The sequence below is a fragment of the Heterocephalus glaber genome, unplaced genomic scaffold (assembly GCF_053883595.1).
Source record: "Heterocephalus glaber isolate CG9 unplaced genomic scaffold, H.glaber_assembly_v1.0 deba00000594, whole genome shotgun sequence".
Classification (NCBI taxonomy): Eukaryota; Metazoa; Chordata; class Mammalia; order Rodentia; family Bathyergidae; genus Heterocephalus; species Heterocephalus glaber.
In genome coordinates, this window is record NW_028258151.1 from 10,503,564 (window position 1) to 10,531,101 (window position 27,538).

At 38.6% G+C, this 27,538-nt stretch overlaps 2 protein-coding genes and 1 long non-coding RNA gene across 3 annotated transcripts in view; 1 reads left to right on the plus strand and 2 right to left on the minus strand.

The window, feature by feature from the left end:
- Prim2 (DNA primase subunit 2) overlaps window positions 1-463 on the minus strand; it is a 397,094-nt gene extending 396,631 nt beyond the window's left edge. The window contains exon 1 of the mRNA XM_087204938.1: window positions 445-463. The gene's annotated coding sequence lies outside the window, so the exon portion shown is untranslated. The remainder of the gene's footprint in view (window positions 1-444) is intronic.
- Rab23 (RAB23, member RAS oncogene family) lies at window positions 2-25,007 on the plus strand. Its single transcript, XM_004846102.3, has 7 exons — window positions 2-158; window positions 4,827-5,044; window positions 7,199-7,284; window positions 15,113-15,269; window positions 17,348-17,430; window positions 18,298-18,390; window positions 22,381-25,007. The coding sequence occupies exons 2-7, from the start codon at window positions 4,890-4,892 to the stop codon at window positions 22,518-22,520; spliced, it is 714 nt and encodes a 237-aa protein (XP_004846159.1). The 5' UTR covers window positions 2-158; window positions 4,827-4,889; the 3' UTR covers window positions 22,521-25,007.
- Window positions 14,623-27,232, minus strand: LOC110349509 (uncharacterized). The gene is made up of 2 exons (XR_002395501.2): window positions 26,882-27,232; window positions 14,623-22,461 (listed from the first exon to the last, which is right to left on the minus strand). It is a non-coding gene; the product is annotated as an uncharacterized LOC110349509 (long non-coding RNA).
- Between the last annotated feature and the right edge of the window lie 306 nt (window positions 27,233-27,538).

The following is a 27,538-nucleotide window of genomic DNA, read 5'->3' on the forward strand; positions in this document are numbered from 1 at the left end:
GGGCCGACGCTCGACTCACGGCGCATGCTCCCTGGCCAGGCTGCGGGGAGTGGAGTTTCGCGCGCCTAGCGATCCCCGGCGGCACCTCGGCCAAACTGAGCCCTGGGTTCCTCGAAGCGCGAGTACTTCTAAGAGTCAGTCGTTCCTGAGCGGCAACGGTGAGGGCGGCGGCGGCGGGCTCTCTCGCGCTCGGCCCGGGGTTCCCTGCTCCCGGCTCAGCCTCCTGCCTCCCCAGCCCGAGCGCGGGCGCCCCAGAGGTGCGGCGGGAGTCCGGGGCGCGGCCTCCGGCCTGGGACCGGTCCTCCCGAGTGGGCGCCGCCGCCCCGCGTCGCTGTCCTGCGGCCCCTGTTGCGCGGCCGCTAGCCAGGCCCACGACCCGGTACCGACGGTGCGAGCGCCGTACGGGAGCCAATCGGGGCTGTCGGGCCGAAGGGCCCTGCTTACCTGGCTTCACGTGACGCCTACCGCGTAGCTTCCGTGGTCCTGAGAATCACGCGTAAGCGTGCCCGCTTTTAAATTAAGGGCAGGGTGTTAGGAGGACGACCTTCTGCGATTTAACTCATCCTTCCCTTTTTTAAGGCATAGGACTGCATTGGTTGGCAAAAAATTAAAATTAAGTTTGGGTGTAAATAGTAGGACTCAATCAGTGGGCCCAGAATTACGTTTTTAAAAAATCCTTTGTATGCCTTTTAGGCTTTTGTCATATAAAATTTTTTATCTTTATGAAAAAAAAATTTTCATAACCAAATGATATGAGAATTATGCCTTTCTAAGAATATAATTGTTTTGATAGTGTTTTATAGAGTAGTGCTTGAGAATCACAAGAGTTCAGACTGTTAAAATCTGCTTTCACTTTTGTCTTTAAATTTCATTTTAAAATTATATAGTACAGTTGACCTTTATGGGGATGCACAGTTACGTGAATTTTAGATTCAGGTAACCCCCACTATAATCGGGATATAAAACAGTTCTGTCACCCACAAAAAACTCACGTTATCCCTTTTTATCACTCCCCTTACTGATCCTTCTGGAATGTCATTCAATTGGGTTTCTAACCATACGAAAGCTTTTGATGCTGGCTACTTTCTCCTCATGCCATTGCGCATTCTCCAAGTTGTTTCACCTGCGGATAATTGCTTTTACTTTTCTTTCTTTTGTATTGTAAAATAGTATTTCATTAGAAGGTTGTGCTACATCCATCTACTTATTTTTCCACCCATTGAAGGACATCTGGGTGGTTTTCAGTTTTAGGGGATTATGAATACAGCTGCTATAAATACAGCACAGTATAAAATCTTCACAGTACAGATTTTAGTGGGATCTTTTTGTCCTGCACCTGAGCTTTGGAGGTTACATGGAAAATGTAATGTAATTTTAATTTTTATTATTTTTTTGGTACCGGGGATCGAACTCAGGTCCTTGCGCTTTCGAGGCAGGTGGTGGCACCACTAAGCTAAATCCCCGGCCCTATAATTTTAATTTTTAAAAAACTGTCAAACTTTTCCAGAGTGGCTGTATCATTTTGCATTCCCACCAGCAACATGTGAGAGTTCCATTTACTCTTCATCCTCCCCACTACTTGGTATTGTCAATTTTTTTCTTTTAACTATTCTGCTAGGTGTTTGGTAGTATCTCATTGTGGTCTTAATGTGCCTTTAATGACCAAAGGTGTTGAAGTTCTTTTCATGTATTCGTTCACCATCCATACTCTTTGGTGAGGTATCTGGCCAAGTCGTTTGCCCAGTTTTTAAATTGAATTATTTGTTTTCTTAATGTTGAGTTTCAAAGGCTCTTTATATGTTCTGGCTACAAATTATATGTAAGATATGCATTTTGCAAATATTTCTTCCTAGTCTGTAGCTTGTCTTCACAGTTTTGATAGTATCTTTCAGACACCAAATTTTTTTTTTTTTTTTTTTGGTACCAGGGATTGAACTCAGGACCTTGCGCTTGCAAGGCAGGCGCCGGAACCACTGAGCTAAATCCCTGGACCTAGACACCAAATGTTTTTAATTGCTGACGAAGTCTAGCTTATTAGTTTTTTCTTTTTTGAATCTTTTGGAATCATGTCTGCGAACTCTGCTTATCTCAGGTCGATTTTCACTTTCTAAAAAAAATTTTTTTAGAAGTTATAGTTTCACATTTAGACCTGTGATCAATCTTGGGTTAAATGTATAAGGTGTGAAGTTTAGGTGAAGTTTTATTTTTTTGCATGTAGACATCCAATTATTCCATCACCGTTTGTTGAATGACTGTCCTTGTCTCCATTGAATTGCTTTCACACCTTTGTTAAAATCAGTTTTCATATTTATGTGGATCTACTTTGAGCTCTCTGTTGTATTGATTTATGTATCTTTCCCTTTGCCAATTATACAGTTTTCGATTAGTTTAGGTTTATAATGTCTTAAAATTGAACAGTATGATTTCCTCCAATTTTCTTTCTCAAAATGATAGTATCACCAGGGATTTAGCTCAGTGGTTCCAGTGCCTGCCTCGCAAGCACAAGGTCCTGAATTCGATCCCCAGTCCAAAAAAAAAAAAAGTGGTAGTACCTATTCTAGTTCCCTTGCCTTTCCATGTAAAATTTAGTCAGCTTGTCTATAAAAAAAAGAATCCTGCTGGTACTTTGATTTGAATTACATCAAACCCTTGGAAGAATTGGAAATGCTTGATTTATTTTGTAGCATTTTCCAATTTACAGTCTGTGTCTATTTAGGTGTTTGATTAGTTTCATTAATGTTTTGTGGTTAGTGATGTGGTATCATCACTAGATTAGTCCATTGCGAAGTTCATAGCAGAATGTGCTCTTTGGAGGTGGGGCCTGGTGGCAAGAGATGAGTTCCTAGAGGTATGACTTGGAAGGGGCTATTCTTGTCCCAGGCTCCTCCCTTCTGTTTCCTGGTTGCCATGGGTGGAACACCTTTCCTCTGCCATGCCCTTCTACCATGCCATTTCTCCTTTAAGCCTGCCTCGTGGACCAAACCCTCTGAAACTGTGAGCCAAGTAAATGTCTCCTCCTTTAATTTGTGTATGTTAGATATTTTGTCTCAGCAACAGTAAAGTAACTAATACAACAGTCTTTCAGAATTAAGAATGATGTTAAATCTAGATTTTGGGTGATAGATGCTCTTTATCAGTCTGAAGAAGTCTTACTCTATTTCTGGTTTCTGAGATTTTTTTCCTCACAAATGGGTATTGAATTTTGTAAAGTATTTTCTTCTATATCACTTGATACTGTGATGTAGTTTTTCTTCTTATCTATTAATGCGGTGGATTATATTGATTGCTTTTCAAGCATTGAACCAGCCTTACATTCTCAGAATCAAGTCCACTTGGTTGTGATATATTATTGTTTTTTAAATATGCTGAATTAAGTTTATTAATATTTTGTTGGGAAGTTTTGCATCTTTGTTCATAAGAGGTTATTTGTCTAGTTTTCTAATTTGATGGGGAACCCCAGCTCAAAGAGGAATCTCACATTGATCAGAATTGGCCTGGCCCCAGTTGTCCTGGTGGTTTAATCTTCACTCTTGGGGAGAATGTAGCTTCAGAAGGAGTGGGCAAGGTAGCGGCAGCTGAGGATTGCCAAAGAGTATCTCTTTTGAAGAGAAATCTAAACTCACACTTATGTGCTGCTTTTGTTTATTTATATATTTGACTTATTTAAGTTTTTGAGATAGAGTTTTTCTTTGTAGCTCAGGCTGGCAATGAACTTTGAATCCTCCTGTCTCAGCCTCCCAAGTGCTAGGATTAAGGCGTGTACCACCACACTAGTCTTTAGTACTTATTTTTTGAAACAGGATTCCAAACCCCTTTCTCTGAGCTTTTGGATTACCTGAACTGGAGACCCAGAACCCATACTTTAGCAAGTGCCCCTAGATGAATCTTATGATCATTCAAGTTTTTGAAGTTCTAGGGGCAATTGTTGAGTCTATAAAGAACAAAGAAGGAGTCTTCATAATTCAGACTCTGTGTAGTGGTTGTATAAATAGGTTTTCAGTAAAGTAGGTGGAATATATTAGCTAAATGGGTAGGAGCCTAACTAGTAATTTTAAGAATACAAAGAAATTGACTTTCTATTCTTTTCAGTCTAAGACACAAAGAGTGCACATTCTGTTAACTTTCATTATATGAGTAATTATAGTCTGAAACTAAAGAATCCATGGAATAAGATTGTTTGTACAAGATTCATTGCAATCTAAACACTAAAATAGTGTGACCAAGAGCCCATTGCAGACACATAGTTGCACATTATTATGCAAAACCTTTCTTTAGGGCATTTTTCTAGCGACATTAATTACTACCTGTCAGGTTAAAAAGGAGTTTTCCAGATTTTATATTAGTTGCCTGCATGGTGATACACTATGGGGGACTTACTGTGTTATATAAACTACTAATTTTTGCAAGCTCAATTTCAACTACAGAAAGTTCTTTATATGTGTCAACAGCCCTGTGAAATAGATACTATTGCCAGGATACTGAAGCGAAGAAGTTAAGCAGTAACTTTACTCAGAGGATAGAACTAGTAAGTGGCAGCTTTAAATTGAGCCTCAACTCCACTGCCTGTAGTCTTCCTCTCTGTAGAAGGGAGAACTAAGCAGATCTAGGCAATTATTTGTACACGAATGTCATGCTTTGTGCTACTGATAAAGTATTAAAAATTAATCATTTCACCTTTCAAAAAATTTATATTGTCTGAAAGAGGTGGAGCCAGGGCCTCAGTCTTGGAAATAAATTCTTGCAATGCAGTATAACTATTTCTTTATAAAATAGTTGTCTTTATACAATTTTTGTGTTATGAATAATAATTTCGTCTTAAATTACAGATTTGAAAGAAGATCCACTTACCTGGAATTTGAGTTGATAAAGAAACCATTTCTACTTCAAAAATGTTGGAGGAAGATATGGAAGTGGCCATTAAAATGGTGGTTGTAGGGAATGGAGCAGTTGGAAAATCAAGTATGATTCAGAGATACTGCAAAGGCATTTTTACAAAAGACTACAAGAAAACCATTGGAGTTGATTTTTTGGAGCGACAAATTCAGTATGTACTTGGCTCTTTGATTCCTTTGGGTTTTTTTTTTTTTTTTTGGTACCAGCGATCGAATTTGAGTCCTTGAGCTTGCAAGGCAGGCAGCGGAACCACTGAGCTAAATCCCCGACCCCCTTTGGTTTTGATTTGTGAACTATGTCTAGGATTTTCTTTGCAATAACAGTACTTGTAATTATTAATTACAAGGCTAGGCAACTGGTGGTGCTTAATGGACTGTTCCTGATGTTTTTCAGTTACTCCTTAGCATGTATATCTTTATTCTTTTTTTTTCTTCATCTCTTTCCCTTTTATTATTTATTTTTATTCTCTTTTTTTTCTCTTACATGTGCTTTGTGTGTTATGCCTTAGTGTGTCTTAAACGTAAACTGGTACTTGACTGTAATGAGATTTCCATCTGCTATTTTATTTAGAAGGAAAGTTGTCTGTATCTCAAAATAAAGTTTTCATCGCCTATATTGTAGGCTTTTGTTTAGAATGTCTCTTCTCTTTTTAACACTGGACAAGAGTAAATAGAAGTTAGAAAATTAATAATTTGCATTTACTCTAAAGAAATAAGAGAAAACAGATTTGGGAGAATTAAATTTGCGTATGAAAAGGAAATGTTATTTCAGAAAATCCAGTTAGATTCTATATCACTTCTGAGTAACATTTTTTTGTCATTATTCTTGAGCTCTTTCAAGATTTTTATATTATAAGAGACAAACTAAAATGTATTACAGAAATAAGAAACATTTAACAAATCTGACTTAATGGCTCAGATAGTAACATCAAGCAAAAATGAATGTGTTCATTGTTTTAAATATTAATTTCTAATCTGATACCACCCCTTTGTGTGCTTCCATATTTGCTTCCTTTCTTAGAATGTATTTTAAGAGAACTCTTTTTTGCGGGGGAGGTATGGGAATTGAGCTCAGGACCTTCCACTTGCCAGGCAGGTGCTAAGAGAACTCATCTTAATTCTTGATGTTTATTTTTTGTACTTAATACTTGAAAACAAATTAATACTTTAGTATATCATTGATCTTCATTAATCTTAGGTTAATTGCAAATTCATCTACTTGATAAAATTGATTTATAACTCCAGTATCAGTATTTATAGTCCTTCTATGGTCATTTATAGACAGGTACAGAGCAGCAAAAAAATGTGAATTGCCCAAAATGTACTTTTCTAGCAGAGGTCAAGTAGGATATACTCTTCTTTTTTGTTTCAGGTGTCATACAGTAAACATCTGTATATCATCTGCAGGGCCACATTTTTCACTTTTTGTGCTTTTTCAGGTGATATTGCTGTTTAAAATGGCCCCTGAGTATAGTGCTGAAGTGCTATCTCGTGTCCCTAAGTACAAGAAGGATGTGATGTGCCCTGTGGAAAATACTTGTGCTCAATAAACTTTTCTCAGACCCACGTTACAATTCTGTGGAGCTCTTGGGCATGGTTTCAATGTTAATGAATTAACAATTATATAATAAGGTGTCTTTAAATAGAAACACATAAAACAAGGTTATGTATTGATCAGTTGATGGAAATACAACCAGAGATTCCCAGGAACCTAACTCTGCATTTCCCTTAGAGCAGTGTGGGTCAGTATTTGCTAATTCAGTGTACATAGTGGCAGTGTAGACCAGGGGTAGAGCTCAGTGGTAGAGCTCTTACTTGTTATGTACAGAACCCTAGGTTTGATCCAGAATGTGAAGAATAAAAAAGATGAGGAAATTGTAGAACATAACTACTGCCTGCATTGAGAGTCAACTGTATGATAAGTAGAATAAATGTTTTAGAGGACAATCAAGCAGGGAGGCTGTTGCTTCCCACAGTCTGGTTCTGTCACTAGGGCACCAGCGCCCATTATTGGAATGGTGCAGTGAGAGGAGAGTAAACGCTGGCCTGAGGGAATTTCCTTTTCCCAGGACTGCTAGCTAGTCCTAGAGCCACTGTTGCCTGTGACTGTTGTTGAAGGAAAACACTGTAAAGCTACAGCTTTGCTTTCATAGTTGAGAATACTATCAGCATATAAAAATAATCACTCAGACATTTTGAGAAAGAAACTGACAATGTAGTTTTAGTATATTTGTATTTGAAAAATAAGATACACAAAGCTGTATTAAAAAATACTTTTACAAATTAAATAAATTTATCTCTTTCAGAGTTAATGATGAAGATGTTAGATTAATGTTATGGGATACCGCAGGTCAAGAGGAATTTGATGCTATAACAAAGGCCTATTACCGAGGTAAAATGTGGACTTTATTTCTTTAATTATTTGGGTTTGTTTTCTTTGGCTAAAGAAAGAACTCTCCTTTCTTTATTTCCCATATAAAGATTTCTCTTTAAGAAAAGTTAAAGTAAGGCTGCAGTTGTCGCTCAGTGGTGGCGTGCTTACCTAGCATTCATAAGGCCCAGACTTGGTTTGATCCTCAGCACCACAACAAAAGTAAAATTTAAAAAATGGTTAAAACAATTTAAAAGTATTTTTAACCCCAGTGCATTAGTAAATGATACTTTGTACTATAGACATTTTGTCTGTCTTAAAATTATATGATTTATATAGGCAATCTCAGACTAAAATCAGTCAGAAACTTAAATGCCTACTCGGATCCCAAGGCAATGACTCTATGGTCAGAGTGGAAACTCAGATAAGAAAAATAAAGGCCCTGCAAATATCTTGGTGTTTTTGTTGTGACCCATGAAATCGCACAGTACAGCCTTTTCAGTGCTTAGAAGTTCAGGGCAAGGTACATGTGAGAGGAAGGACCACGGTGATCGAGTTTAATGTTCTATAAGGTGAGCTTCATTTCCTCAAGAAAGGCTCAATTAAACCTAAATTTCCTTTAAAATTTTCCTGCAAACTTTTTCCTTTTCTTTTGAAATCTAAAATTTAATTTTCAGCCAGATGTGGTGGTCCACACCTGTAATCTCTAGAAATCTGAGGCAGAAGGATTGCAAGTTTGAGCCTAGCCTGGACATTTTAGCAATTTAATGAGATCTTGTCTGAAAATAAAAATCAAAAAAATGGGCTGAGGATATGGCTCAGTGTGAAGGCCCTCGATTCAGTCCCCAGTATCACAAAAACAAACATTTTCATACTTCTCTAGCTCACTGCCAGTGGTGATTGAAATGACAGACTGAAATAATTGAAAGCTTGATTTGGTATCATGCAGCATTACATCCTGTTGATCCAAGTAAATATTTGATGACTGATATCAGCAAATGTTTACTACCGTGGCATCTGATAACATTGGCATTTGACTTATTTTCTTCTTTTAATGTGGTGCTGGTGATTGAACCCAGGACTAGGCATGCACTCTACCACTGAACTATAGCCCAACCCAAGATTGCTGTTCGAAGATTCAGCCCTTTACCCATTTCCTTGTCCTTCTTAAGGCCAGTAATCTTTTTACTATCTCTCAAAATCTTACCCTCTATCAAGGTTCCCACTTTCTGATCACTGATCCTAGCTTGCTATTAGCCATCTTCATGTAGCTGTCCTTGAACACATTGAGAACTTGGGTCTGCTGACACTACCAACTGCTCTTTTTATTGTGACTCCACATACCTTTACTTCTTTTGATCCTCAGCTTTCTAGTCCAGTAAATGTTTGCTTGCAAACTTCTGTAACTCTCTCCCGTGTTCCCTGCCTAGTACTTGCTCTGTAAAATGTCCAACCCAGTTAGACCCCACTATCTCCAGTCTGCCTCTAAGCGCCTGTACCTCATTAGAGAGTATCAGACAGAACCACTCTGATTCAGCTTGGAAGCTGTGATCACATCACTTCAATGCGAACTCAGAGCTGCCAGACATTCTTCACAAGCATCTTTATTCAGGTCTCTGCCTTTTTCCAGAAGAGCTATTTCATGCCCTCTCTTGCCTTAACCTTTAGAATCCCTTGTTGTTCTCTACTCTAAGCTGACTTCCTTGCTTCATTTTTCTTTGAAAAATTAAATGCAGTAAAAAACATTATTTTATCCTTTGCACTGTCAGTTCAGTTCCTTAGTTACAATTTTAAGAAACTTTCTCCTGTTTGAGAAATTCAGATGTTTTAGCATCACACACTTTGCAGTCATGTTTCTCTTTGTGTTCCTAGTCTCATTTCCTGCTGATAGCACTTGCACTTCATTCTTGAGAAGTCTCCAGATTATTTTTTGCTTCTTGTACTAAGCCCGACAGTTTAGAAATCTGTGAAACCTCCTGTGGCTCCCATCTCTGAAAAACTTAATCTCTGTTGAGCTACTTCTGAAAGTCAATGTAGTGTTTGTGTATTTGTCATTACATTTCTTGTGTTACTTGAGATTCTGGCTTATGGAGTTATAGCACTTTTTTGGTTTGTTTTTTGGTCTTTGTCTCCCCAGCCCCAATCCCTAGCATCTGTAGGCTCAGATGAAGTCAGTCAATTTTAGGAGGCTGAATCATTTGGGTTAATTTTTCTTCTAGTACTAGGAATTGAACCAAGGGCTTTTGCACTGAGCTACATTCCCAACCCTTTTTTTATTTTGAGAAAGGGTCTTTCTACATTGCCTAGGCTCAGCTGGAACTTGAAATCATCTTGCCTCAGCTTCCCAGAGTGCTAGAATCCCATAGTCTGCCAACCCTGCTATTTGGGTTATTCTGTCTTCGTAAGTAGAATTATGATAGTTGAATACTAAATAGTCCTAAAGACTGTGGAATCAGTAATGATTTGTTCAAAGTCTCTTAAACTGTCCTGCCTTAGCTTTGATGAAACTAAAATAATAAGCCTTGCCTTCTTTGATGTGTTACTTTATACAACTTGAAAGGAAGTATATATGTGTCCTCGATTATCTTAGAAGCAACACTTGAAATAGAATAGGAATGTTAAAACAGTATAATGGTGTACTTCACTTAATGTCTATATAAATAAAATTTCTGGTTGATAGTGGGTTTTTTCATGACTGTGTAAACTTCTGCTTCTAGATAGGATTTACCACTGATTTTATTGATGTAGCTTGTATTTGTAGATTTATACCTATTATTTAAAATAGATATACTTGAAAAATCAGATGAAGTTGAGCAGCTTTTGAACATGTTATTTTTCTTTTGAAAATATAGGATTATAATAAATAATAACTAAGGCCTAAAAAAAAAATTGTGCTAACAAAAAATGGGACAAGGACAAAGGACAGTTGGAAGCATAAGACTTTTGGCACTGTATGTTCCTAATTATAGATACTACCCGCGGTTTAAAATGCATGCCCCTTATTCCTTTTCACATTGTGTGCCATTTAAAGCACACAGTATTATTCAGTGGGCCAACCTATCATAGATTCTAAGCCTATAATTTCAAAACAAATAAATGAGACTTCTGCATAGTCTTAATTCAGTTGCTTCTTCACTCTACATTTCTACCTCGGCACTTAATCACAGCTATTTTATGTCCAACATTTTATAATTCATTTGTTTGTGAAAAAAGGTACTTTTAAAACAAGGAAACATCTTGTTTATGTGCATAAACTCAGACAACAGGTTTCAAGTCTACAACCTCATTTGTACATACTGCTAGTCAGAAGCATTTTTCCTTGGGACTTAATGAAGTTCAGGATATGCTAGCCCTGAAAATAAGGTACTTTGGCATAGTGAATATTTAACCTGAAGGCATCTGAGGAACAGGTCTCTCTGACTCTCCCCTGAAGCTGGTCAAGACCCTAAGGTGAGAAGTATATTGATTTGTTTAATAAAAAAGTCTGGAAGAAGGGGACATCCTTATCTCCAGAAGAGGGAGGAACTCCAAGAAGAATCTAAACAAACAAGTCTTGCTAAGTTTCCACCAGTTTACTGCTCTTAGCTCTTTTTTCTGCCACATTTTTGCATGACTTTCCAGTCTCCCAAACCTAGTATAAGAATGCTCAAGTTTGCTAGTTTCTTTGAATCTTCATTTCCTTATGAAGGCTCCTGTGTTACAAAAAACTTTCATTAAATGCTTAATTGGATGCTCTCTTGTTAATGTGTCTTTTGTTAGCAAGACCAAAGGTATAAAAAAAGATATTTTTTCCTCATCTATAAAGTAAAGTCACAGTAAAAAACACTATAGTTTCAATTATTTTATGTTGTGTGCATCTTTCTGTACTAAGCACTGGTTTCTAATGCTTAGAGCAGACTTTCTCAAGACTTTTAAAAGAGTCCGTGGAAATTCCAAAAGGCTTCCTCATATGACCTGTGCTCTCTTGTAAAGTCATGTTTCAACATGTCTCACTATGCAATTAAGCCAGCAACCCAAGTCCATAATAACGCTTCTAAGCAGTAATTTTGATATAATAGGTTGGGGGTGGGGTGGGGTGGACAACAGGGTCTTGCTGTGAACTCACTGTACCTACCCGAGGCTGGCCTCAAACTCATGGTGATCCTCTTGTCTCAGCCTCCCAAGTGCTGGGATTACAGGCAGGCATATGCCACCATGCCTGGTAATAGGTCTTTTGAATTATAATAAAATTTAAATTTTATCATTTGTTAATTTTTTGTGTCATGAATAATTCATTTCTAAGATTTACACCAGAGTCATAATGGTGTAAGGTATAGTCTTATCACTAAATTTCCCTTCTCCTCTCAGTCTTTATTTCTGTCTAACGACAAGTCCCATTTGGGGTAGCTTGTCTTAGACTCCATCATTAGCTACTTCTTAGACCTGGTCCACTTCTGCCCCACTTCTGAAATCCAAGTGCGTTCTTTGCCCTGCCGTTGGTGGGAGCATAGTTCCTTCCTCAGTGCAGCCTGTCTTCCTTTTGTCTGCTGGTCTTGCTGTTCTACTTTTGCTCCCAGCCACTGTATCTTTCTCAGGCTTGAGTTAAAGCACACCCATCTAGTGTCTCCCATTTTCCTGGAACACATACAAAGTTCCCTAATTGAAGTCCACTGTCTAGTTTAGAGATGAAGGAGGTGCCAAGAGTGCCCTCATCATCCTTCTCAACTATAAAGTTCCCTGATTGAAGTCCACTGTCTAGAGATGAAGGAAGTGTCAATAGTGCCCTCATCATCCTCAGAGAGGGTTTGGAGTATACTGCAATGTTCTTTAAGAAATCCTTTCTTCTTTCAGTTAACGAGACAAAGCAAAACTTCACCCCAGCCCAGAGTTGCATAAGAGCTTTATAGTCATTTCCTGTATAAATTCTGCAAGTAATAGCCTGTCTCTCTCTCTCTCTCTCTCTCTCTCTCTCTAGAGAGAGAGAGAGAGAGAGAGGAATCTGGTATTTGTCTTGTTTTATTACCTCATTCAAATTTTTGTTTAAAAGGTGTTATCTTTCAATAATTTTTCATACATATTAGAAAAGGTCTTTTGGTCACTAAACACAAAAGAACCTGATCCATCACAGTTTGATAGCGTTTTGTTTTCTGTATGGATAATAGTTGGGGAAAGTGAAACAAGTTGGCCAACTTTTGTTTGAATTATTATAATTATAAAAATAATCCAGATTGTGGGTTGACTTTTATTTTTGCATGTTAGTGATGTTTTTAGGTTGAGTTAGCCAGGGTGGTTGCACCATCTGATCCAAAGGCTTAGCATCAGGTAAACCATCTCATTCTCTTTCTAGAGATTATGATTGCATTCTTTACAACTTAGTTTTACCATCTTATTTTAGGTTTTGTATTTTCTGTAGTTCTGATTTTTTGTTGTTGTTTTTGTAGTTTTTGTTATGTTTTGTTTTTGTATCTACTTCCCTCTTTTACACTGGATAAATTTAATATTCTCCTTTAGTGTAATAGTTTAGTCATATACTAACCTGTCTTAGTTTGAGGCCTACCTTTCCCTCCACCCCAGTAGGGTGCCCTGGTTTATTTGGGCTTTGATCCTAGGAAGTTAGGGAGAAGGATGCAAATTATCACTGTAGGTAACTAGGGCTCAGTCCTCCTGAACTGGCTCAGTTTCAGGCACTGTATTTATGCCTCCCTGTAGTTAAGAGCTTTCCCCTTGAGACACCAGCTCCCCTTGGAGATGCCTCAGAAGCCTCAGCCCTTATAAAACATCAGAAAAAGCCCTGGGAGAAGTGGGGAGCAACCTGCTACTTCTGCTTGAGGTGGACACTGGCAATAGGCAAAGAACTGTCCTCACAGCCAGGGCACTGGAGGGCTGAGGGGCTTTAGCTAGGGCCACAGGTGGCTGTCGCACCATCTCTGTTTATACTCCCCTTGGTGATTGCGCACATGGTTCAGTTTTCCATCTTCCTCCTCTTTACACAAGCACTTTGGCACCTTCTCACTCCTTCCATCTCTGCCCATTCTGTTCCCTACTAAATAATTTGGGGGTTGTAATGGATATACTTGTTCTTTTCTCCTTTGAGCCTTGACTTTTTGTTCTTTTGTCGTTTCTTGCCTTTTAAATTTTGGGGGGATTTTTTTCTTTTTCTTGTCATTTTTTCTATTTTCCTTTTTGTTTTTTATTTTTATTTTTTGTTTTCTAGGTCCTTGACTTTTTAAATAACATTGAGCTTCTTTTCATCCCTTTTTTTTTTTGGTACTGGGGAGTGAAGTCAGGACCTTGCTCTTGTGAGGCAGGCTTGGTGCCACTGAGCTAAATCCCCAGCCCCTTTTCATCATTCTTATTGCTCATATTTGGCACCATTTGCTTAGATTTAAAAAAAATTATTATATGTTTCGTAAGAAACTTCTTTTTAAGACTCAGATATTGTACACCTGGAAAAACCCTATTGTGTTCTCAAATTTAAATGACAAATGACTGGATATAAAAGTGGGGGCTTATAGATACCAATCTAACAAATAAGAGTTTTGTAATAAAGCACAATTGAATATTATTTATAGTTTTAGTAAATATAAAAATTCAAGTAAATATTTATCAGAGTACTAGTGAGATTGCTTCAATTTGATTTTTCCTTAAATTCTGAGATGGTCTCGGAGTAGGTCTCTTTCTCTGAATTTTATGTAATTAACTTATTATGTACTTCACAATCTGTTCTTACAGTAGCAAAGATTTTCTCAGATAAACCTTATGCTAATATAGAACACATTGCTGATTTCCTTTCATCTTATGCTCTTGCTTTCTGCAGTATTCTAATGATAAACAAACTTTGACCTTCGAGTATCTTAGGTAGCCTAGGCGTTTTAGTCTTAGTGGAAGGCTTGTGGTACAGAGGGACCAGAAGGAAGGAGGAAAAGTAAGAAAACATGCCTGAATCCAAGAGTCCTCTTGAACCTGGAGATGGTTTTCTTTTGTAATTTACACACCTGTTTTTGACATCATGCTGCCTGAATCAACAGCTAATCATTTGTAAAATGGTAGTGGAGAACATTGAAAGCTCTAAGAGGTTTGCCATCACTGTGCTCAGAGGTTGCTGCTTATTTTTAATCTTAGATGTGATCAGCCTAAAATGACAGTGGATAATTAAAATATTGTCAGTAGATATGGTACAGAATTACACAGTTAAACAGGTGAAAGGGAAATTAAGGTTCCTCCATCACATGAATAAATACACATGTATGTTTTTTACTCTTGGCACTGATTCTCAAATTATGTTTCTTAGGATTATTGTTATTCCATTATTAAAATAAAATAATACAAAATTCTGAAAAGGAAATAGAGTGAACAAATTGTGTTTGTTTTCTCATAGAATTTTCTCTCTTTTTTTTTTTTGGTACCGGGGATCGAACTTGGGACCTTGCGCTTGCAAGGCAGATGGCAGAACCACTGAGCTAAATCTCCAGCCCCTCATAGAATGTTCTTAAATGTGCTGTAAGCATTGAGCAAATGACAAATCTTAACTTGCAACAGCCTATTTTTTTTGCTTAGTTTACCATTTCTTCTTATGATTGCAATAAGTAAGTATTTTGTGATGTTCTAAAAAGAATGTACAGTTTTGAGGGTACTTTGACACTTGAATGTGTTTGAAAATCATTGTACTTACAAAAATTGGTTCTTTGAATTAGAAAAGGGTTTATATGGTGAGAATAAGTAGTGTTACAAAGACAAGCTCAATACTGGTTTGCATAAAAATTGTTTCGAATAGGCAGAGAAGTTAGCCCTCCTCCCCACGCACATTCATAGTGCAGAACACAGATTGTTTCCTTAACGTAAACAGCATTTTTATTTTGTGACCTTACAGGAGCCCAGGCTTGTGTGCTTGTGTTTTCTACCACAGACAGGGAGTCTTTTGAAGCAATTTCCAGCTGGAGAGAAAAGGTAGTAGCTGAAGTCGGAGAGATACCAACTGTGCTGGTACAAAACAAGATTGATCTCTTGGACGACTCTTGTATAAAGAAGTAAGATGGCTACTTCTGGGGTAGGAAATATGCTCATTCTGCAATGTTAAAACTTTTTAGTTTTTGCTTAGATTTATAAAAGGGAAGCTTTTATATTTACTTAAATTGTAAATATTTTACTTACTTAAAGGCGTAAATTGCCTTAGATTTTCTGTGAGCTCTTTTTTGTGACTGGTTTAGGTTTAAAAAAAAAAGCACAGTGGGGTCACTGTAGATAATAATAATGAACTGTGCATTTCAGAAACCTAGAAGAAAGTATATTGAAAGTTTCTACCAGAAAGAAATGGTTCAGAAAATAGGTATGTTTAACCTGATTTAATTATACAGTGTATAAATGTATTGAAACATCACCTTACCCCATTAATGTGTACAATTTTTATAGTTTTATGTGCCAGTTAAATTTAGCACTTGCTGGGCCGGGATGTAGCTAAGTGGTGCTGCCACCTGCCTCGCAAGTGCAAGGTCCTGAGTTCAATCCCTGGTACCGAAAATAAATAAATAAATTCAGCACTTGCTTAGCATTGAACACGGCCCTGGGTTCAATCACCAGCACTACAAAAAATCCCTGAGTACATATACTTAATTTGAAAAGTAAAAAAATTTAAATCTCTGATTTTTACATAGAAAAAATTAAAGGAATAAACTTGTAAAGGTGTTTAGAATTCAAGTCTTCAATCTTTGTACCACAAAGTCAATGTTTCTTGTTGAGGCAAACCTAGATAAAGCTGCTTGGCTCGTGACATAGATGTTACAAAAAGCATCCTTAGATGTCGGAGTAACTGGGCTGAGCTAGCTGTCCTGTGTCACTGAATTTAAGTAGAAGAGTTTGGATTCCTATTGTTTTGTATATTCAGAACGTGATTCTCATATCTGTGAACAGAGCTGAGCATCCAGATAATTTCTGTCAGTATTTACTTGTTGCATTATTTTTGCTAGCTTTGAAAATTTTGCTTAGATTTTACCTTTCTAAAAATGCATTCTTAGCTGGGCATGGTGGCACACGCCTGTAATTCGAGCACTTGGGAGGCTGAGGCAGGAGAATCACTGCAAGTTCGAGACCAGACTGGATTACATACTGCACACTGAGACCCTGTCTCCAAAACAAAAAAAATTTTTTTTCTGTTATCTGTTGGTGTAGAACAAGTAGCTGACAACTTAAAGGCTTAAACTAACATTTTTTTTCAGTCATGGTTTCTGTGGGACTCTGGACGTGGCTTAGCTGGGTGATTTTGCATGTGGCTGAGGGTAGGATGTTGGCTGGTCACACAGAGGTCTGGTGGTGCAGGAGGGGCCGGTTCAAAGCTGGCTCTCGCACTTGTGATCAGCAGGCCTCTCCTTGGGGCTGTCTGAGTGTCCCCACAACACGACAGCTGTTCCCCCAGCAGGTGAGCCATGGCAGAGACCAGTGTCCCTCGTAGTCCAGGGTCAGAATCACACTTTGTTACTTCTGTGTTCTGTTGGGCACACAGACTGATCCCTATGAGAGAGGAAGGTATGAAGACCAGGAGGTGAGAGGTCAGGGGACCATTTTGTAGTATGGCTTCTCTGATCCCAGTAAAACTAAAATCAGAAGTCCTAATAAAAGTAAACTAGGACCCCTTTCTTGTAGACTAAAACATTAATATGCTGGCTTTGCTTTTGGCAGCAAAATTCTTCTGTAGCCAGTAAGAATAAGATGTAATTCAGTGTCAGATTTTTCAGATTGTGATTATATCCAAATACTCTTTTAAAAAGAGAAAATTAATTAAAATGTTAAAGAATGGCATTTACTTGTTTTATGGCCAGAGATTGGAGACTTCCTAGGAAAGTGATCTATCTGTAATTACAGTATCATGGGTGATGTTTATCCCTAACTAGGACAGATCCTGTTCAGGCTCTCAGGGAGAGCTTAGCTTCCCCTGGCTCCACCTGACTGGGCATCGCAGAAAGCTGCCCTAGAAAGAAGGGTGACAAGCTCTGAGGGACCTCAGTGCCTTCCACCCCACACATGACAGCCTTGCTCAGTAAGCATAACTGACAGTGACTTGGTAGAAAGCTGTCAGAAGACACCTTCATGCGTTTTTTTAATTGATGTGCAGTGAGGAAGCTGAGGCACTGGCAAAGAGGTTAAAGTTAAGATTCTACAGGACATCGGTAAAAGAAGACCTCAATGTGAGTGAAGGTAAATTGCATCTTTTAAAATGTTGAAACAGGGAATTTGTTTTATTCTTCTAAAGCCTTTTCTGTTGTTTCTGTGGGGTTTTATGATCCCCTGACATTAAGGAAAATTTAAAGCCATTATTTAAATTTGCAGTCCTTACTTAATAGTGAACACTTGTTACTTTCTGCAGGCAACTCTGGTGGGGTTTTAGGTTTATTTTCTTTAAAGATCTAAAGTGTGAATGTGTATACATGCATGTGTTTTGATTCATAACTTTTGCAACCAGACTGTCACATGGGTGTTTATTCTGGAGACTGTTCTCTCCCTAAAGAAAGTAGACATCTTTTTAAGACTGAGTCAGTTTGTTGCTAAACACTAATTATAAGCTGGGTATGGCACACTGCTATAAACCCAGCAATCAGGAGGCTGAGGCAGGAGGATTGGTGCAAGTTCAAGGCCAGCCTGGGCTACATAGTGAGTTCAAGACTAGTCTGAACTACATAGTGAGACTCTGTCTCAAAACATTGAAAATAAATAAGTAAATAAATATAATTGAAATATTTAAAAAAGAAGAGCTAATGACTAGAAGTTTTATTTCTTTACTCATAAAATACCACTATGCAATTATTGCCATTATCGTTGTACTTAGATACTGCTCAGATAATTTTTTTTTTTTTGGTACTGGGGATTGAACTCGGGACCTTGTGCTTGCGAGGCAGCCGGAACCACTGAGCTAAATTCCTGGCCCTGCTCAGATAATTTTTAAAAGTTGAATTTTTATCTACGTTGTTTCTAGTTCTAATTTATTTTTAAATTTGTTTAGTAAATATAAATATTATAAGTAATATTTGCATAAATCATATTGACCTAGTGTGTGTGTTATTCTAGTTTTTAAATATTTGGCCGAAAAATATCTTCAAAAACTCAAACAACAAACAGCTGAGGATCCACAACTGAGACATTCAAGTAGTAACAAAATTGGTAAGTACCCAGGAAATTTTAGCTCATGTTTACCAGATATGTATCCTCTGTGCATTATTTTTTTTTTCTTTTTGAGACAGGGTCTCGCTATGCAGTTCAGCCTGACCTCAAACTCACTATATAGCCCAGGCTGGCCTCGAACTCACGGTGATCCTCCTGTCTCAGCCTCCCAAGTGCTGGGATTACAGGTGTGGGCCACCATGCCTAGCTGTTCATTATTATATTTAATTTTTTATGTGTAATGTAGACATTTCTTTAAGAAATCTTATTAAAAAGTGTTCGATTATTGATTATTGAACTTACAAGTATCAGATCTCTTGTTAAAAGGTATATTGTGTTAAAAGCATTTTTTTTTATTATTGTATGAGTCAATTTAATACAGTAAATACAACAGAGATAAACTATTTATAAAGGTCTATATTTATAGAAAAGTGTTTTGTTCTGTTTTGTCTTTTTGAGACAGGGTCTCACTTTGTAGTTCAGGCTGACCTTGAACTTACTGTATACCTCAGACTGGCAGTGAACTCATGGTGATTGTCCTGCCTCAGCCTCCCGAATTCTGGGATTACAGGTGTATGTCACCATACCTGGATAGAAAAGAGTTTTAAAATACCTGTTCAATATAGTTCTGGAAACATTAGCTGTAGCAATTAGACAAGAGAAAGAAATAAAAGGAATAAAGATAGGAAAGGAAGAAGTTAAACAGTTATTATTTGCTGATGACATGATACTCTGCATAGAAGACTCCAAAAACTCCACCAAAAGACTTCTAGACTTAATTGACAAATTAGGGATACAAGGTCAACACTCAAAAATCAATAGCCTTCTTGTACACAAATTACAGACTCACTGAGAGAGAAATTGGGGAAACACTTTCTGTCACAGTAGCATCCCAAAAATGAAGTATTTAGGAATCAATCTAATGAAAGAAGTAAAAAGACCTCCACCTTGAAAACTACAGCACTCTAATAAAAGAGATTGAAGAGGATATAAGAAAATGGAAAGACATCCCTTGTTCCTGGGTAGGAAGAACCAATATAGTGAAAATGGCCATACTTCCAAAACTGCTATATAGATTCAGTGGAATCCCAATTGAAATCCCAACAGTATATTTCACAGAACTAGAGAAAACAATCCAAAAATTCATTTTGGAACCAGAAGACACCTAGGATAGCAAAAGCAATTCTAGGCAACAAAGACATGACAGAATATCACAGTCCTCAACTTGAAACTATACTACAAAGCCACTGTGATAAAAACAGCATGGTACTGGCAAAGAAACAGATCCAAGGGTCAGTGGAACTGATTAGAAGATATAGCAACAACTCCAGACATACTCAGCTACCTCATCTTCGACCAAGGAGGCAAACACTCTCACAGGAGGAAAGAGCCTCTTTAATATATGGTGCTGGACCCATGTTTATAGCGGCACAGTTTGTAATAGCTAAAACTTGGAAACAGCCCAATTGCCCATCAACTGGAGACTTAAGGATAAAGAAAATGTGGGGTTTTTTTAATAAAATGGAGTGCTACTCAGCCATAAAGAATGGGAAACTAGAGTCATTTATAGCTAAGTGGATGCACTTTGAGGCCATACTCTTAAGTGAAATAAATAGGACACGTGTAAATACTGAATAGTTTCTCTGTGAGAAAGTGGAAATGTAAATAAGAATGAAAATGTATAATGTGAAACAAAAAAAAGGTCTAAAGGGGAAGAGGATGTGGGAGGAATATGGGAAGGGAAAGGAAAAATGGAAACAAAGTCTTTGTAAATAGGGAGGGGGTGGAGGGGTTAAAAGGAGGGCAGGGGAATGGGGAAAAAATAAGAACCAAGATGTATTATGTAAAGGTACAAATTCCTAATGATGGATGTCACCGTATTATATACCTAAAATGTACCAATAAACTTAATGAAAAAAAAAGTTGAAAATTATAACAGAAAAAAATATAAATAAAATGGGGGAAAAATGGTGCTGGAAAAATTGGGTTTGAACTTGTCAAAGATTAAAACTAGACTTATATCTCCCTCTATTCACTAAACTAAAATTGAAGTGGGTCAGCAATCTAAATATTAAAACAGAAACACTAAACTTGCTGGAAGATATAGGTTAGGTAGAACTCTTGAAGACACTGGCATAGGAAAAGACTTTATGAACAAAACCTCAGCACGGGAACTAGCACAAAGAAAAACAACTGGGATCTCATTTTATTAAAAAGTTTCTGCACTGCAAGAGAAACCACCATCAGAGCCAAGCGACATCCTACAATGTGGGAAAAAATTTTTACCAACTGTTCCTCAGAGGTCTGCTATCTAGAATATGTAAAGAACTTTTAAAAAATCAGACCTCCCAGATTTAAAGACCCAATTCAAAAATGGGCATCTGAAATGAACAGACATGTCTCAGACAAAGTAGTAGAAATAGCAAATAAACACGAAAGAATGTTCAACATTACTGGTCATTTGAGAGATGCAGATGAAAACAACACTAAGATTCCATCTCACTACAAAAAGAATGGCTGCTATCAAATCAACCAATAATAGGGCCGGGGATATATCTCAGTGGCACTGGCTGCCTCACAAGCACAAGGTCCTGAGTTCTATCCCTGGTACTGAGAAAAAAAAACTGAAACAAGAAATCAACTAATAACAAATGCTGGTGGGGGTGTGGGGAGAAAGGAACCCTTCTCCATTGTTGGTGGGAGTGTAGACTGGTGCAACCACTGTGGAGGTCAGTATGGAGATAACCTCAAAAAATTAGGATTAGAGGTCCCATTTGACCCAGCTATTCACCTCTGGGTATCTTCTCAAAAGAATTAAAAGAATCATACCACAGGAATATATGTACACCCATGTTCAAAGTGGCAGTTTGTAATAGCTAAAACTTGGAGAGCCCCAACTGAAGACTGGATAAAGAAAATTTTTTTATATAAAATGGAGTACTACTCAGCCATAAAGAATGAGAAATTAGAGACATTTATAGCTAACTGGATGCACATTAAGGTCATACTCTTAAGTGAAATAAATTGGACACATGTAGATACCAATTAGTTTCTCTGGTGTGAGAAACAAAGTGTAAATAAGAATCAAAGTGTATAACAGTGTGAAATAGGGAAAAAAGGGGGAAGGGGAAGTGGGAGGGGTTGGGGAAAGGAAAGAAGGGAAAGGAATAAATACGAGAAAAGGAAAAAAAGGAAACAAAGTCTTGGTAAAGAGGAAGGGGAGAAGGGGGTGAAAGGGCAGGGGAATGGGAAAAAAATAAGAACCAAGATGTATCATGTAAAGGTACAAATTCCTAATGATGAGTATCATCATACTATATACCTAAAATGTACCAATAAACTTAATGAATAAAAAAAAAAAGAAGGAAATCCTGCAGTATACTGCAACCTGGATGACTCTTGAAAATACTGTGCTAATGAAAGGAGCCTGACACTAAAAGACAGTATGAGTCCACTTCCATGAAGTGGTCAGAGTCATACGGGCAGAGGCGGTGGGAGGGGAATGGAGAATTACTGCTTAACAGTAGAGTTTCAGTTTTACAGATGCAGAGTTGATGGAGATGCATGCTGGCTTGGTTTTGCAACATAATGAGTATTTAATACCACTAATTTACACTTTAAAATGTTTAAGATAGCCAGGCCTGGTGGTATAGGCCCTGAAACCCCAGTACTCTGGGAGGCTGAGGCAGGAGGATCACAAGTTCATGTGTAGTCTGGGCAACCTAGCAACTTAGTGAGACCCTATCTGAAAATGAAAAATAAAATGAGCTGGGGATGTAACTGAGTACCAAAGCTTTGGGTACCCTAGTATTGCCCCACCACCGCCAAAAAAAGGTCAAGAGAGTAAATTTTTTTGTTTGTATTTTACTACAATAAAATGAAAACAATTGTAAATACTTGAAAATACTTTGTTTTTCCTAACAATCTGAATGCTTCAGGTAACTCTGAGTTGTCTCAAAGTCGGTCTCTGTTTTCCCTCAAACTATACAGGTGTCTTCAATACATCTGGCAGCAGTCACTTGAGTCAGAGCTCAAGTACACTTAACGGTGGAGACGTCATCAATCTTAGACCTAACAAAGAGAGAACCAAGAAAAATAGGAATCCGTTTAGCAGCTGTAGCATACCCTGAATGTCTAGGGAGGGAAAAAGTTGGATTACATTGCGCCATTCACAGAGAAACACGCCCAGCCGTCCTGGTACATTCAAGTGTTTTAGCAGACTTTACACCTCCTGGCTCCCTGAGTGCAACAGATGTTAACGTGCTTTCCAGAGTGCGGAGTGAGACCTCTGGTGGAAATATTACTGCCCTGTGAACTCATTTTTTATTTTTATTACATTAGACGAAGCTTGTCCTGTACTTGAAGGAATGCTAAGAGAAATATCAAAACAGGTTTTGCTGAATTATAAATGATGAAATCATGAATGAAATGTCAAATATGTTGGTCCAGATTAATATTGGTCCAGATTAATGTGCATCAAGGAAAGATAACAAGTATTTTGTTCTGAAATTGGCCATCTAGCTTTTACAGAAAATAGTACTGAGTCTGAACACTAACAGCAAAATAGTCACGCAGAGTAAATTGAATCTTGCTGGACTCCAGTGTGTTTTGGAGGTGTCACTTGTACAGTGTCTGTGAATGCAGTGTGGATGAACGTGTGCAGACACATGTGCCGGAGCACATAGAGGGTCTGTGCAGTGTATAGGGAAATGTAGATGCTAATCATGTATAAAGTCATGTACACACTGTGTATGTGTAAGCTTTTATTTTCAGATAAGAAATTCCAGGCCTATATTTTGCAAAATGAGCTTGAGCTAAAAAGTGCTTCGTGCCAAAAATATTAATCTAATTTTTACAGTGCTTTACTATTAGAATTTATATTGTTTTCCTCACTGGCAGGATCACAAAAGTGGGGTATATATGTTTTAAGCCAGAGGTTCTCCCTGTGAGACTTCCTATAAAACCCTTTCCTTGTGGCCACTGTCGCACATCTGGCCACCATGGCCCTGAAGGTGTGCAGCAGGGCTGCAGTTGCTCAGGACGTCCTGTGACACGCTTGTGCAGCCAACACCTTTCACTGCTGACCGAAGACCCCTTTTAAGATTGTGCTAACAGCCAGATGTGGTGGCACATGCCTGTGAATCCAGCACTTGGGAGGCTGAGGCAGAAGAATCGAGCTCCAGGTAAGCCTGGGCTACATAGTCCAAGGCCAGCCTAAAGCCAGTCTGAAAAAGAAATTATGCTATTTTTTAAAATACATAAACTATTACCTTCATTCCTAATCCAGTTTATGGATTTTATAATGCCCAGCAACTCTAAAGCATCTTTTTGTTTACACATTTTTGTATGGTACTGTATTTTAAGGTTATTGCTTAAAAATTTCTATTGCCTTTGGTTTGTGTAGCACTTTCTCAAGAGCTCTGTCAGTACCACATAAAAAATAATTTAAAAAGTGATCTGATATGTAATGACATATCAGAGCATAAATTTTGTGATTTGGGATAGTAGCCTTCCAAACAAAGGTAATTAACCTCTATTGAAACTGATTACCAAAAAAAACTGATTACCAACCCAGGCATGGTAGTACACATCTGTAATCCCAGCACTTGGGAGGCTGAGGCACAAGGATCAAGAGCTCAAGGCCAGGCCGGGGATTTAGCTCAGTGGTTCTGCCACCTGCCTGGCAAGGGGAAGGACGGGAGTTTGATCCCCAGTACCAGAAAAAAAAAAAAAAGAGCTCAAGGCCAGTCCGGACCACATAGTGAGATCCTATTTCAAAAACAAAAAATTCCCTCAAACATCCTGATTATCATTCAACATCATTGTTTGTTTTGTGTTACTGGAGATTAGATCCCTAGCCTTCAAGCTGAGGTTCATCCTCAGCTCTTTTTGAGACAGAGCCTTGCTAAGTTGCTCAGGCTGGGCTCAAACTTGGGATTTTCGTGCTTCAGCCTCCTGCACTGCTAGGACTACAGGTATGAGCCACCAAACCTGGCTTAGTAGTTTTAATGTATAAATGACCCCTTTCAATATATCTGGTTTTTACAAGCTTTGAAAATACATAAAAATAACTTCTTGGAAAATGTGTCATGCAGTCACTTTTCATTATTTTGTACTAAATACATAAATATTTTACATACTTCTTACATGTTTTATCTTTTTTTTTTGAAGTCTATTTGTACCACCTCCATCCTCCTTTTCAAACTTGTGCTGAGAATATACCAGAATTCCTAGGGTGTCCTGTGGTTAAGTGGTCCAGAGTAATGGCTGCTCTCCGTGTGTTTAGAGACAGGCTGGTGTTACCTTTTCACAGCAGTTAATACAGGTGCTTGTGTTCATGTCACCGTTGTCACCATTCCCATTGCTGGCTGTGGGATAAGGATGGGGAACTCTCACTTTCTCACAGTGGGTACCTGTGATTCAACTGCTTTTATTTTCTTCAAATAGTCTAATTTTTTCACAAAACATACGTTGTGGCAAATAATCTTAAGTCTTTACTGGCAGAAAAGTTACTCATTATATAATATGGTGCAATTCTAATTCATACTGATTAATGTGTATGGGTGAAAGTGTATTCCTTCTCTGTATCAAAAAAATGTTATATCTTTTTTTTTTTTTACAAAACCTGAAGATACCTTTGTTGTGTATTTGAATTTTTACTTTTCATTGCTATATTTTAAACCTAACCATAGTCATTTTAAATAAATAGGTTTGTCTATTCAGTTAATTCTAAAACCTTCAAAATTTAAATTTTTCGCTTTGTGCCTCTTTAATCTTTTAAATAACCTTGTTATAATTGGTAATGAAACAGTGGATGCTGAAGAGCCTGCCGCCCAGGCCCTTTCCCATGTGCTCTGTCCTGTGATCTGCTCTGCCCACTGTAGCCAACCTGAGTCCCTTAGTCTCCTCTTCTGGCCTCCGCCTGTGAACTCAGCAATACCCCGTCAGCCTCAGAAGGTAGCACAGTGAACTACATTGGCTTAAATGGTTTTCTTGTTACTGGCCCAAAGTCAGGAGCACAAGTGTACTTTTTCAAAATAAAGCTGACACCATGAAAAAGAGGGTGATGGGCTTACTGCATGGTGGGGTGCGATGAGACCATTGCTTCCCAGCTGGGGGTGGACATGGTGCTCAGGAAGAACAGGGATGCGCACCCATGTCTGTGGCCTTAGGACAGGACCTTTCCTGAAAACCTTCAGGTGTCCCTAACATCCCAACCTGAGAGCTGAATTCTTAATTCAAGGAACCGTGACCCAGCAGCACCCTCTCCACCTGGGCCGTGGTCACTGATGATGTGCCTGCTCGGGCAGCTCCTGTCTGTTTCTTTGAACAGTGGCCTGGTACAGGAAGCTTGTCCTCTACTGCACAGCAATTACGAATAGCTGCGTACTATGGTCACTGTAGGCTGTCACATGTAAAATTCATTAAATCATACAAGAGAATTGATTTGGCAACATTTCAAACTGCAGTGTGGCCTAAAATAGCCAATTACCAAGGTCCTGACAAGTGAGGAATCTGGCTGTAATCTGTGTAACTTTGTGCTCCCCTCCCCCCATCTTTAGGGTCTTGGTAAAAGGTATTTTAAAAATTAAAACTTTGGATTAAAAGAAAAACTGGACCCCTACTATATCTTTGTGCTAATAAATAATATAAATGGAAAACCACTTGTGCGTACTGGTATTAGGTTCCAGTTATTCCCTCAAGCTTAATTTAAAATATACTCCTTAATTAAAGCTTCATCAAAGATGAATTCCAGTAATCAAAAAATAAATGCATTTCAAAGCCAGGATTTCATGGGATATGTATGATGTGTATCACCAGTGGAACTAAATATATAGTAAGAAGTATACTGTGACTTCTTTAAAAATCAGAATAACTTTATCTTTACTATTTCAAATCCTTTTCCATAGCTAGTGTACTCATTTTGGTAGCAGCAGTGTATACAGTGAGTCCCTGCCTTACAAGCCAATTCTGTTGAACACCCCTACATGGGATTTGCTCGTACCCACAAAATCTTACACAGTACACCTGTCAAGGCTCGCAACTCCAACTCTGGGGATTTACTGGCACTGTGCTTTCCGCAATTTTGCCCAGGAACCTGTTTCTTTTATAGTGTTATCACTGTCATTCTTCTAAAGAAAAGTTATTTTGTCTTGTTTTGTTCTGTAGTATAACTATGGGTTTTTTGGTTTGTTTTTGAGACAGGGTCTCATGATATAGCCCAGGCTGGCCTTGAACTAGCAATCTTCCTGCCTCAGCCTCCTGAGTGCTAGGCTTACAAGGTGTGCATCACCACCATGCCTGGCTACTTCTGACTCAAATTATTTAACAGATGCTCACTTCGAGTCAGGCCTGCAGAGGCTGCAGGCGACAGCTCTGTCTCGCTCCCTCCCTTCAAAGCAGGGCCTCCTGAATCTCAAGCTGGGCCAGGTTAAGGGTGAGCTTCCCTGGGCCTTGCCCTGCTGGGCTGGGACAGAGCTGGCTCTTGTACCTGCTGTTCTGTGTGGATCCTGTCCCACTTTGCTTGCCACGTGAGCAGACGTATGCACATAGAGAACAGGCTGAGCTCAAACATCCGTCTTTGTTGCCCTTTTTCCAAGATTCTCACTTCTGTTTTGTATCTGTAGATAATTGTAAAATCCACCCTTCAAAAATAGCATTATCATGTATGTGTACTTCAGATGTGTCATTATTTATCACCGTCATTTGAAAGGGACAAATGCATGAATATTTCAGAACATAAATCACTGCACATTTTTCATTTTGCCAGCTACTCTGTTAGTTGGGGAATTCTCTCCGACTCCCTGCTTGTCAGCAGTGTTGTGGCAGAATGAGTCCTGGCACTGACCTGTGGAGGCCTTGGCTGCTCTGTCGAGCACCTGGGCGCAGGCCGCTCCTCTGATGGCCTGGCTGATGCTGCCTCGAGGGTCCTCTCCAAGACTGTCAAGCTTTCTCCTGGGCTCGTTCCTTTCTGCGAACGTGCGCCCTGGTGCTACCCCTCAGGGAGCCATCCTTACAGAGGACTGGACAAATGGACACCCCTGGGAAGCGGTGCCAACAGGGGTGGCAGAAGGGCCATCCTAAGATGGGACAGGCCTGGGGCAGTCTGAGACAACGCACAGTAGCTGCCCTTCCAGGCCAACCTTGT